Below are 12352 nucleotides of genomic sequence, written 5' to 3' on the forward strand. Positions count from 1 at the left end.
GGTCAGGGAGTTTGAACTCTGAATCCAAGGCAGGCAGGGGCCTGGGTGCTAAGACCCTCTACTAACTTCCGGCCCCTCTGAGGGCTGAAGTTTTCCCTGGGCCTGTGGAAGATGGGTGGGGCCTCTCAAGCTGAGCTCCAGTTTCCGTGGAAACCCACAGGCTTCCCACCCACTGCTGCCTGGGCAGGCTCCCAGCTGGGGCCTCATGCTCTGCCAGCCTCTCTTCCCCAGTCCAGTCTGCTCCACCCTCAGCCTGTCTTGGCCCCTTCCCTGACTCTCCATCCCCAAGCCCAGCTTCTGGCCTCTTCTATTAGGCTCTAATGCCTTCTTAAGGAACCTGGGCCTCTCCTGCCCCATCCCTAAACTTCAGCTTCTCAGCAAACAGGCTTCCCAAGCTCCTGTCCCTCCCTCTCAGGCCTTTCTAGCCTCCTTACGAGCTCCCAGGCCTAGCCAGGCCTCCTGCTCCTGCCCACCTATCACCTCCCACAGACCAACAGACAACAGGTCTCCTAGGCTATTCTGTCCTCTTGCTCCCCTGCCCCACCCCACCCATGGAGACCCCAGGACTGCTTGTGCACGGGGAGGCTGCACCCTTTTCCACAGCACTCCGAAGCCTTCTCAACAATCCCCAATACAGGTGAGGGGGTGGGCCCTGTCTGTGGCATTTCCTTAGCTGGCTCTGCTGGGTCCCATGACTCTGAGGAAGCCTTGGGTACAGAAGAGGTGGAGATGACCCTCCTCCCTGGTGAACTCAGTCTGGGGAAGTCAAGTGTGGAGAATGGCTACAGGTTACATCATTCAGTGTCCATGATGTCTTGAGAGCCAGAAGTGGGGGCGGGGGGAGAAGAGGGGGAGGCAGTGGGGGCTGGAGCCCGGAGCAACTGGTATGACTTTGGGCAAAGGCCTTCTTTTGTGGATTTGGGTTCCTGGCAGAGAGGAGCCCTTTGCCCCCTGGATCTTGAGAGATGGGATGTGACTTGAGTCCCTCCCTGGGAGGCAGAGGAGCAGATGACCCTGTTCTGGGAACTGGGGATTCACAAGAGGAACAAAACTCAAGGGATTGAGCCAGAGTTTCCGGCAGGAAGCAGTTCAAGGGTGCTGCCTAGGGCTCACTGCACAGGATGCTAGTGGTGTCTGAAACCAGGGATAGAATATGGGGGAAGGGCTGGTCAGGAGAACTAGAATGTAGCTTTCTGTCCCCACTTCCTCCCTAAGGGTTGAGGACTCCCATGACCCTACTGCTTTGGGGATTACAGTCTGGTCTGAGTAGTGGGAACCCCTGGCCTTGGACCTGGGCCTAGGAGGCTCCAGAAGCCCAAGCTTCATTTCCTGCCTCCAACCCTCTATGCTGTTGGGAGGCCCAGAGGCTGGGGCCGGAAGTGGTTGTGAAGATGGAAAATGTGGTCTGGTCTCATGATGGTGCGTCGCTGCCATGTCTATCTGCAGCCAGTGCACTCTGCACCCCCGCTCCCTCACCCCCTCCTGCCTGGAGGAGGCTGAAAAAAGCTGAGTTTGCAGTCTATGGAGGAGGAGCCAAGAAGAGCTTCCCTTACCTCAAGAGTCAGGCTGGGGAGAAGAGGGGTATGTAAGATCAATCTTGCATCAGCCTTGGTGTCCCCTCCGTGATCAAGCATAGCCACCTCCTTTAAGACCTGAGGGTTTGGGATTACTATCCCATTTCATGGATGAGAAACCTGAAATTCAAAGGTATAAGTCACTTGCCTGAGGCACCATGGGATGAAGCTAGGACTAGAATCCAGGCCTGTGTGTATACTCCAGACCATTGGCTGGAAGGACTAAGCCCTGTCCCTTATATGACAGATAAGGAAATGAAAGCTCAGAGTGGGCAAAGGCAAAGCCTAGAGTTATATCCAAGACTCTGGCCTCTTCTTCCCTGGCTCTCTCCTTCCCTTCCCACAGTGATGTTTGCTTTGTGGTCGGTCAAGAACGGCAGGAGGTGTTTGCCCACCGGTGCTTGTTGGCCTGTAGATGCAACTTCTTCCAACGACTTCTGGGTCCGAAGCTGGGCTCTGGCATGCCTAGCCCCGTGGTGCTAAGCACTGTGCCAGCTGAGGCCTTCCTGGCAGTGCTGGAGTTCCTGTACACCAACAGCGTCAGGCTGCACCGCCACTCTGTGAGCCTGTTGGGCAAGGGTGTGGATGAGAGAGGGAGGGGGAGGGGCAGGAGACACTCCCTTCCACATCCCTTCTACTTTGCAGGTGCTGGAGGTGCTGACCGCGGCTATAGAATATGGACTGGAGGAACTGCGAGAGGTAGGTTTATGTGGCAGGCCCTTGTCTCACTTCTCTTGCTTCTTATGGGCTCAGATCACACCCGACCTCACACACACTCTGGCCTGGAGAGGAACGTGTTCCAACACAGAAGTATGGATAGCTCTCTGTGTAAATAGGCATTATGTGTGCCTATGTGCAATGGATATGTACATGCCCTGTGTGTGCTGTGGGGGCATATGGCGGGGGTTATGGCTGGTGCCATAGATGCCAGGATAAATCAGCCTTGATCCTTGTTCTTCAAAGAGAGATAGACACATGAAAACTCTTAACCCAGGGGCATAAGAAGTGTGATAAATGAGGGTATATGGTGCTGAGATTCTACAGAGGGTCTCTCTAGTCTTGCCATAGGGGAGAAAAGAAGACTTCTTGGGAGGGGAAACATTTGTGTTAGATCAAGTAGAATAGGTAGAGGTTTGCTCAGAGGGGGAGTGGAAAAGGTGGCATTCTAGTCACAGAGGCACAAAAGGAGCTAGTGAGCCATTTAGTGTGGCTGGACTAAGTGTGAGAGGAGAGAGACAGATGAGATTGGAGACAGTGCCGGGGGCTAAATCATACTGGACCTTAAAAAATTTGGACTTTTTTTTTACTCAGAGGGCATGGAAATTCATTGGAAGTTTCAGGTAAGGGAGTGAGGATTTGGAGCTAAGAGAATAAGTGATTGGGAGAGATGGGAAGGGCTCCACAGTCCAATGGGGATGAGAGGCAGTGGCAGCCCATGACTTTAAGAGAAGAGGAACTGGCATGACCCAGTGCTTTTCTGGATGTGAGAGTGAGAAGGAGAGGTCATGGGTGAAATTCAAGTTTCTGGTTGAAACGAAAAGGTCTTTGAGTCAGCAGTGACACAAGATAAGTGTCCTCAGAGAAGGAGAGTGGATTTTCACGTGGCTTTCATCTAGTTTCATTTGTGGGGAATGTGCTAGAAGGTAGACTGCTGGACCCAAAGTAGGCTGCTAGTGTCCAGTCCCTTCAGGCTTGTCAAATCTCAGACCCTGGTGATTTCTTGCCTCTCTTGGTCTGGGAGGTCACCTTGGGCATGTGGCTGCTTAGGAGCCTCGGTGGCTCACTGCTTCCGAGGATGGGGTCTTGGGGGAGACACCTTGGCACAACCCGCTTTCATTTCTGTTCCCAGCTGTGCCTGGAGTTTGTGGTGAAGGTGCTGGATGTGGAACTGGTTTGTGAGGCCTTGCAGGTGGGTGTTCTAGACAGGCTTGCAGTTAGTCCTCAGTGTGGAGGACTGGACTACAATGGTCTCTCCAGCCTCCAACCTGATGGCCTTCATCCTGTTCCTAGGTTGCTGTAACCTTTGGCCTGGGACAGCTGCAGGAGCGTTGCCTAGCCTTCATAGAGGCCCACAGCCAGGTATCGCTCCCCATCTTCATAGTCTCAATCCCTCAGACCTCATTCTGCTCCTCCCTGACCCATTCGTGGACCCACAGGAGGCGCTCCGGACCCGCGGGTTCCTGGAGCTGTCGGCGCCAGCGTTGCTGTCCCTGTTGCGCAGCGACAAGCTCCGCGTGGACGAGGCTGAGCTCGTTCTGGCGGCCAGGAGCTGGGCACGCGTGGGTGCGGTGAGCGGGGGTACTAAAGGGACCCTGGGTTGGCGTGGGGAAGGAGGCTTGGGGCGCAGGAACACGGCAAGCCGGAGGCGGGGCAGGTGCTCCGGACTGTCCAGGCTTAGGGCTGGCGTTCGCAGGCTGTGCTGGAGCGGCCGGTGGCCGAGGTGGCGGCCCCGGTGGTGCGGGAGCTGAGACTGGCTTTGCTGGCCCCGGCGGAGCTGAGTGCCCTGGAAGAGCAGAACCAGCGGGAACCGCTCATCCCGGTGCGGACGCGGGGAACCAAGCTCAGATCCGCTCAGCAGCGTGGGGGAAAAGCGCGAGGGTGGGGGTGGGGGGGCTCGGCCCAGGGTCTGCCGGGTGAGGGGGTATTGCAGGACTGCCGTGACCGGCCTTCCCCTGCAGGTGGAGCAGATCGTAGAGGCGTGGAAATGCCACGCTCTGCGAAGAGGGGATGTGGCCCGGGGCGCCCCGTGCCGCCGCCGGAGGGGAACCCTGCCCCGGGAGCATCACTGCTTTCTGGACCTGCCCTTTAAGTGACCAAAGGCCGCGGTTTGCAAGGAATTCTGGGCCTGTCCCAAGCTACAACTCCCGACGTGCCTAGTGCTCGGAGCCGACTTCCGCCCCCAGCATGCCCTGCGAGCCGGGCGCTGGAAGGGCGACTGTCGCCCGGCTCTGCGCCCTGTGGGTGGGGCTGTGGGGGTGGGGAGTGGGTGTGGGCTTGGGCGGGGCCCAAAGGCGATTTCCCTTACACTTTACCCTGACTCTACCCTGGCCCTCTGGCCGCGCAGGCCTGCCGCGTTTACTTTTATAATCCCCACGTTTTTCGGCTCAGCTCCTTCTTTAATTCCAGAGCTACCTCCTAGAGAGCACTCTCTAAATGCCCCACAGACACCTCAGACTCAATCCAAAATTGGGCTGCCTCATCTTTCTCCAGTTCTGCCCCCATCGTGTTTCTCATCTCTGTGAGTGTCTAAGCCAGAAACCTGCATCTCAGCTTTGCCTTGTTCTTCATCCTCACATCTGCCTCCCGTGACTTCTGCCTTCTAAGACACTGAAGGGTAGTAAAATGTGCCAATCCAAAATACGCCTCTTTGAGCTAAGGATTATTTTAAGCTGATTATTTTGAGAAAAAGTGGAAGCTCTGGAAACAGAATAGAAGTTACCCTTTTGTAAGGAAAATTTATAATTAAAAAGGGGATCTCCATTAGTAAGGGCGTCTCCTCTGTACCAGGAAAAGAAGGATGATCAACTCACAAGATTTTAGTGGAGAAGGCACCCACTGAAATCTGCTTAACAAGCCTTACCTTATGTACTGTGTTTTTCCTGGTAGCATTCTCCTAACTGTCCTCCCTACACTTTTCTTTCATCCTTAACTGAAGATGGTCTTTCAGCAGGTATTTTAGACCACCTCAGGGAGTTACTCATTTTTCCCTGGGTATCTCCCATGTACACAAGAGGTATACATATTAATAAACTTGTTTTTCTCTTGTTAATCTGTCTTATTACAAGGGTCTCAGCCAAGACTTCATAGAGTAGAAGGAAAATTATTTTTTCTCCCCTATGAGATCTTTCCAGTTGGTTCAGTTCTCTTCACTTTAGTTCATTCAGTACCATGTTAAGAATTAATGCAACAGGCTCTTGCTAGTCTTTCTGCCTCCACACCAGCCATGCCCCTCTTCGTGCCATTTCCCACACTGCAGCCAGACTTAAGATTATCAGCCGTACTACCCTTATTAAGCCCCCAACATCCCCATTGCTCAGACAAAATACACTCTATTTCACTTTCAGGACACTCCGAATTACTAGTGGTTCCAAATGTTAGCAACTCTTCTCTCAACTACCTTTGCATGAAGTCACTGGTTCTGAAGGCAGTAGTCCTCTGGCTGCACAGTCATTCTCTTGGTTACTGATGACTCCCCATGCTACAGATGCAGTTTTGGAGTGATGGTGGGGTCTGGAGCCGATGGCCAAGAAAGAATGGTTGAGTGCAAAAAGGTGATTTTAAAGCATGGGGACAGGACCAGTGGGCAGGAAGAGCTGTATGTGTGTGTGTGGGGAGGTGTTGTGAGGAGTGACTGATTATATACTTAGGGGTTGGGGTAAGTAAAGGCCAGGGGAAGTTTCCAAAAGGACTTTCATATGCTAATCATATGCTAAAGAAGACTCAGGGGCACCTGGATGGCTCAGTTGGTTGAGCTTCCCACCTGCGCTCAGGTCACGATCTCATGGTCAGTGAGTTCGAGCCGCGCATCGGGCTCTGTGCTGACAGCTCAGAGCCTGGAGCCTGCTTTGGATTCTGTATCTCCCTCTCTCTCTCACCCTCTCCTGTTCATGCTCTGTCTCTCTCTGTCTCAAAAATAAACATTAAAAAAATTAAAAAAAAAGAAGACACACAGGATCCTGGAGGCCTTGCTCTTGTCAAGCTAAGATTGTTTTTTTCCCTCTAGCAAAGCATTAACATTAAGACAGTAGGGAGTTCCTGGAGGAATGTTAGAGTTGACCTGCCTCCAGAATTTGTCAAAGGGCTGCAGGTTATGAGGAAATTTAATTCTATCTACATTTCCTTCTGCCTTTGTTTCTCACATCACTACCTTTTTCATTCATTACACCCTTTGTCTTCCTGAGGATCTGAATCTCCCTAGACAAAGATCCCTGGGATTGGAGTGGTGCCTTATTCATTTCTTGTTTCTCCAGTCTCTGTCACATAATCAGTGCTCTGCAAATGTTCACTGATGACGTTATTTCCTTATTTAAATGTTATTTTATTCCATAAAGAGTTTAAAAGAGCTATAAAACAAGATACTATCAATCTAAATTGAGGGACAGTTGATTAGTAGAAAATAGGGTTAAACTTCTGTCTCAGGGATTTTATACAAAAATATGTTGCATATGAATTAAAGGAAGTTATTTGGCATTACTTCTCAAGACCGAAAATGTGGTTACTCATAGTACCACTTCATAACAGCATTGTTTGGATAATGAAAATTGAAAACAAGCTAGATGTCCTGGTTTAATCTAGAAGACTGGCTAAACTATGGTATATTACAGTGATATAGAAAGGTATCTGTGACTTTGGAAAAAGCTCAGTGCAGATCAAGTAGAGCACAATTCCTTTTGCTAAAAGAAAAGGTAGTGTAAGGGAGGAAAAAGTTCTCCTTGCCCCTCTTAGGGTGCCTGGTTGGGTTTGAAAATTAAACTTGGGAATGCAAGCTGGTGCAGCCACTCTGGAAAAGAGTATGGAGTTTCCTCAAAAAAACTAAAAATAGAACTGCCCTAGGACCCAGCAATTGTACTACCAGGCATTTATCCACAGGATACAGGTGTGCTGTTTCGAAGGGACACAGGCACCCCCATGTTTATAGCAGCACTATCAACAATAAAGTATGGAAAGAGCCCAAATGTCCATCGGCGGATGAATGGATAAAGAAGATGTGGTATATATCTACAACGGAGTATTACTCAGCGATCAAAAAGAATGAAATCTTGCCATTTGCAACTACGTGGATGGAACTGGAGGGTATTATGCTAAGTGAAATTAGTCAGAGAAAGATGAAAATCTTATGACTTCACTCATGAAGACTCTAAGAGACAAAACAGATGAACATAAGGGAAGGGAAATGAAAATAATATAAAAACAGGGAGGGGGACAAAACATAAGAGACTCTTAAATATGGAGAACAGAGGGTTACTGGAGGGGTTGTGCAAGGGGGGGATGGGCTAAATGGATAAGGGGCACTAAGGAATCTACTCCTGAAATCAGTGTTGCACTATATGCTAACTATTTGGATATAAATTTTAAAAAAATTAAAAAGAAAATTAAACTGACATAGATTAACAGGACAAAAGCATACAAATTTATTTAATATGATTTATGTATGTATGTATGTATGTTTGTCATCTCTACACCTAACGTGGGGCTCACACGACCTTGGGATCAAGAGTCACATGGTCCTCCGGCTGAGCCAGACTGGTACTCCAATATTAAGTTTTAGTGTGCTCACTTCATCAGCACATATACCGATATAAGTTTTAGCAATACAAAAGCCTTCATAAGGAAATGAAGACTAGAAGAAATGGTTAAACCAGAGTATTTTTTTTTTAATGATTATTTATTTTTGAGACAGAGAGAGACAGAGCATGAACGAGGGAGGGTCAGAGAGAGAGGGAGACACAGAATCTGAAGCAGGCTCCAGGCTCTGAGCTGTCAGCACAGAGCCCGACACAGGGCTCGAACTCACGGAGTGTGAAATCATGACCTGAGCCGAAGTCCGATGCTTAACCGACTGAGCCACCCAGGCACCCCTAAACCGGAGTATTTTTATGCTGGGTTTGATGAAGAGTGGATAGTGATGGAGGACATAATGGGTTAAAGGGTATGAGGTAAGTGTAGTAAATGGGGAAATTTAGCAAAACCTGTTTGGATTCTTCTTGGAGTCCCTTTGACTCTGGAGATAAGAATGACTCCTTGCCTCCAGTATAGGAGGGCACCTCTCACTTGAGGGTTTTATGACCTGTTTCAAGGGAGAAGGGAGATAGGGCCAGGGTGAGATGAGGCGGTAAGAGTGACTCTTCTGATTTCTCAAATTGCTTAAAATATTCAATATGCCAAGATACTATATTTTGGGGTAGCATGTCCTGAACCCCATCAGTAGCACAGTGATTAAGAGTATGTCTCTTCTGGATCTAGGCTGCCTGGGTTTGAATCCTAGCTCCACCACTTTCTGGCTTTGTGACTTGAGTAGGGTAAACTTTCTATGCCTCAGTTTCCTTGTTTTGAAATGGCGATAAAAACAGAATCTATTGAATAGAGTTCTTAGGAAGGTTAATTTTGTAAAGTGCTAACCTTCCTAAGAACTATATTAAATATTTAGATAATATATAAATTAAATATCTAAAAATATTATATATATATATATATATATATATATATATATATATATATGAATCCATTCATTTGTTCCATAAGTATTGAGTGCTCATGTGAAAGGCACTGATTTAGGGTCATGGGATCCATCAGAGAATAAGTCAGGTAAATTCCCTACCTCGAGGAACTTACATTCTAGGAGAAACATACAGGAGACAAGTAAAGAAATTAATGTATGATATAATTTCAGGAAGTAGTTTGTACTCTGAAAAAAAATAAAACAGATTAAAAAGATAAAGAGTGATGTGGTGGGAGTGGGGTTGTTTCATACAGGGTGGTGAGGGTGGACCTCTGGAGACTCAGGACTGGAGACCTAAAGGATGAGGGGCACAAACCACATGTCCTGGAGAAAGGCATTTGGAGGGGTTTGTGCAGGCTGGAGAATGGAGTGTGTGATCAGATTTACATTAAAACAATTTGTGTGTGTTGTATGGAAGATTGGGACAAAGGGGCGGTAGGGAATGGGGTACAGTCTAAGAATAGTTACAGAGGAGAGTTTTGTATGAATCCATCAAGAGCTCTTCTTGGACCAGGGTGGGTTGCTTGAAGCTTATGCTTTGAATATGGCCATCACTGATCCCAGCTGTAAATTTATGGAGGTCACCAGCCATGACATGGTATTTAGTTAAAGCCAGAGAAGATGCTGGGGTACCTGGGTGGCTCAGTCGGTTGAACAGCTGACTTCAGCTCAGGTCATGAACTCAGGTTGAACATCTGATCTGACTTTGGCTTGGGTCATGATCTCGTGGCTCAAGAGTTCTAGTCAGAGCCTGACAGTTCTGAGCCTGGAATCTGCTTGGGATTCTGTCTCCTTCTCTCTCTGCCCCTCCCGCATTCACACTCTGTCTCAAAAGTAAAGGTTGAAGAAAAAAAAAAAAAAAAAAAAAAGTCAGAGAAAATACAGATAAATGGGAGAATCTGAGTCTAAAACCCAAGGACTCATGTGGTGGGTGGCTAGCTAGCCATATATCCATTTCTCCACGGCTCTCCCCACTGAGATTATAAATTACTTACCTGGCTATGTTATTTGTCCAGCCTTTCCAACATTTGGCGTCACTAATAAACTAAACTCTTTATAAATGAAGAGGCTAGTTACTACAGTGTTAACCCACACCTGCTCTGAAATATCTTCCCAGAAATACCGGAAAAACCTAAAAAAGCATCTCACACTTACTTTTCTTTGGGAAGCAGAAACTATACTCACCCACAAGCAAAAGTCACAACGTATTATGAAGGCTGGATCTTTCCTTTTCTTAACCATAAAAATAAGCCTCAAAACGAGGCTTCAAAAAATTTGGGTAAAGACTCATAGTTGTTTCTCTCCACGGAAATCTTTAGTAAAAGGCGAAAGATTTATGCGATTTGAAGAGAAACCAGAGCATACTCTCCCACCTTCTCCTGGAATTTCCTAGAGCAAGACAACACTTAGCACACTTATGGTTGTTTAGTGTCTGCACGGTTCATGCTCCCTGCTTGGAATTTCTATAGACCATAGATTTCTAACAGGTAGTATGACCTAAACAGCGCAGAAATCTTGGTGGGGCTGGAACTCCAGCAGCGTGAAACTGGTTTTTCGTGGTGCACCATGGGTATGCAAATCACAGGCGTCTCCGGGAGGGTGGGAGACACCAGCTGTGGCGGCGGGGTGGCGCTAGGGCGATGCCTCCGTAGTAGCTCTGCGGTCCACACGAGAACCCGTGCCCCGTTTGCCCGGAGAGGTAAGGGCGTTTCCCGCCGGTGCCTGTGCCGAGCTCTTGACCAAGGGGTTGGGATTGTTAGTCCCAGTTATTGAAGTACAGCCTTACCGGCAGGAACACCCTCCACCCCCCGCCCCCAGTGCTGGGACCCAAGCAGAAACGGTTGAGCAGAGTCCTCAGGGGCCCTGGGACCTCGTAGGACGCACATCACTACACCTCCCGGAAGAGATGGCATCCAACTAATATTAAAGGATGGTTCCATCAAAGAAGAAAAGTGTCCTTGGCAGAGAGAATGACGTCTGTGAAATTGTGGAAGGTGCACACTGAAAATAATTCAGCCTGTCTAGAGTGTGGTGTATCTGAATGAGGGTGTGAGTCCGGCTAGACACTGTCTGGGAGAGAGCTGGATGATGGCAGAGGCTAGAGTGAGTTGCGCCTGGAAAGGGCTTAGATTTCGTCTTGTCCATGATGGGGAGCCATGAAAGGGAATTTAAGTCAGAGGACTGAGTAGTGTGAGGTACCACACAGGGTGGGCTGCCCCTCAAGGCCTGGGACTTGTCTCGGAGACTGGAGGTGATTCATACCCCTGGATTGAGCATTCTTGGGGTGGTCGAACTCCAATCGACTGGAATCCGTTTGATTGCTGCCACACCAGGACACCTTTCCAGTCAGAGCAGTCAGAGCAGAAACTTTCAGCACAGTTAGTATCTATACACACTACAAGACTAGGGAGCACTTATGAGATACCAGGTCATTTCTTACATAAATAATTTCATTGAAAATCCTGAGGAAAAGAAATAGCACCCTACGAGATAGGCTCTAATCTTCCCATTTCACAGATGAAAACACTGAAGCACAGTGAGTTTAACTAACTTTCCTGGGTCCCTCTGCTGCTAAGCAGCACAGTAGACTGACATCTTTTGCACTAGTCCAGCTTGGTGAGCTCTTCTGCTCCACTCAAAAGCCCCTCCACCCAGGCACTATTGGCTTGAAATCCAGCCTCCATCCCTTGCACCCCCTATTTTAGGTTCAAAGCCAACTACTCAAGGTCTTTTTAGGTATTTATTTTAGTGTTGATTCAACTGCTATAGGTTTGTTCATGTATTTAATTAAATGAATTTATTTTATATTTAGTCAGAACGTGATTTTCTGGCCTTTAGCCTGGTGGGTGGGGTATAAGAAGGCAGTGCTCTTAAGGTGGGGTTGTTCCTGGTGAGTGGCTGGAACCCACTGTGCATATTTGTATCACTTGAGACTGAGACCTGGAATAGTTTGAGGAAGGATAATAAAAGACCTCCCTCACCTCATAGGGTGAGGTGCTGTAATCTAGCCCAGAAGTGTGGCCAGAATCTTCTAGCCCTCTGTATAAGAACAGAACAGATAGCTTAACTATAGCACCTCACTGGCCACTAGCACAATCTCAGTTTCTGGACAGTTCCCCCTGTGGATCCCCTGGCTGTCTGGCCAAAGGTGCCTCTGGGGCACCAGGCTGCTGATTTGCAGAGGCCTCTTGCCTTGGAAGATGGTCTAGACATAAACTCCTAAAATGTCTCCCCAGACCTTGCTATTCCCATCTGTTTCAGTTGGCTACTTTCTCTATCTGCTTCCATTTTACCTTCTACCTGTTGCATGGCTCTGCCCCTGCCCACCCCCCACCCCCCACCATGCTGCTGAAACAGAGAGGTGTGCAGGGCTGGATTATGATGGCTCTGAAAGCCACACAGCAGTGTCACCAAAAACATTTGTATCATTTGGTATACTAAGCACTTACCCCAGGTCCTGTTACCAACTATATGACCACAGTATATTTGTTGAATATGACCTTCACTTGCCAGGTGAATAAATAGACCAACATTACGTGACAAAAATTTAGAACCTGGG

The 12352-nt window shown here is 48.4% G+C and overlaps 1 protein-coding gene and 1 non-coding gene across 4 annotated transcripts; one reads left to right on the forward strand and one right to left on the reverse strand.

Annotated features, from left to right (window-relative positions):
- The first annotated feature begins 231 nt into the window (after nucleotides 1-231).
- Nucleotides 232-5763, forward strand: BTBD19 (BTB domain containing 19). Of its 3 annotated transcripts, none has more exons than XM_042951381.1 (8): nucleotides 232-637; nucleotides 1921-2134; nucleotides 2220-2273; nucleotides 3424-3483; nucleotides 3585-3653; nucleotides 3731-3862; nucleotides 3988-4113; nucleotides 4253-5763. In XM_042951381.1, exons 1-8 carry the CDS (start codon nucleotides 552-554, stop codon nucleotides 4385-4387), a joined length of 876 nt encoding a protein of 291 aa, XP_042807315.1. In that variant the 5' UTR covers nucleotides 232-551; the 3' UTR covers nucleotides 4388-5763. The 3 variants fall into 3 exon arrangements, with proteins under 3 accessions (XP_042807315.1, XP_042807317.1, XP_042807316.1); XM_042951382.1 differs by lacking the exon at nucleotides 232-637 and adding an exon at nucleotides 1564-1707; XM_042951383.1 differs by lacking the exon at nucleotides 3988-4113.
- A 4279-nt stretch (nucleotides 5764-10042) lies between these two features.
- Nucleotides 10043-10156, reverse strand: LOC122228900. The gene has a single exon (XR_006206790.1). It is a non-coding gene; the product is annotated as a U5 spliceosomal RNA (small nuclear RNA).
- Between the last annotated feature and the right edge of the window lie 2196 nt (nucleotides 10157-12352).

This window comes from Panthera leo, chromosome C1, assembly GCF_018350215.1.
Source record: "Panthera leo isolate Ple1 chromosome C1, P.leo_Ple1_pat1.1, whole genome shotgun sequence".
NCBI classification, from domain to species: Eukaryota; Metazoa; Chordata; class Mammalia; order Carnivora; family Felidae; genus Panthera; species Panthera leo.

Coding starts and splice junctions, on each gene's coding strand:
- BTBD19 (XM_042951381.1), top strand. CDS start 552: ATGGAGACCCCAGGACTGCTTGTGCACGGGGAGGCTGCACCCTTTTCC. Junction 2,135..2,219: donor TCAGGCTGCACCGCCACTCT/GTGAGCCTGTTG, acceptor TCTACTTTGCAG/GTGCTGGAGGTGCTGACCGC. Junction 2,274..3,423: donor GACTGGAGGAACTGCGAGAG/GTAGGTTTATGT, acceptor TTCTGTTCCCAG/CTGTGCCTGGAGTTTGTGGT.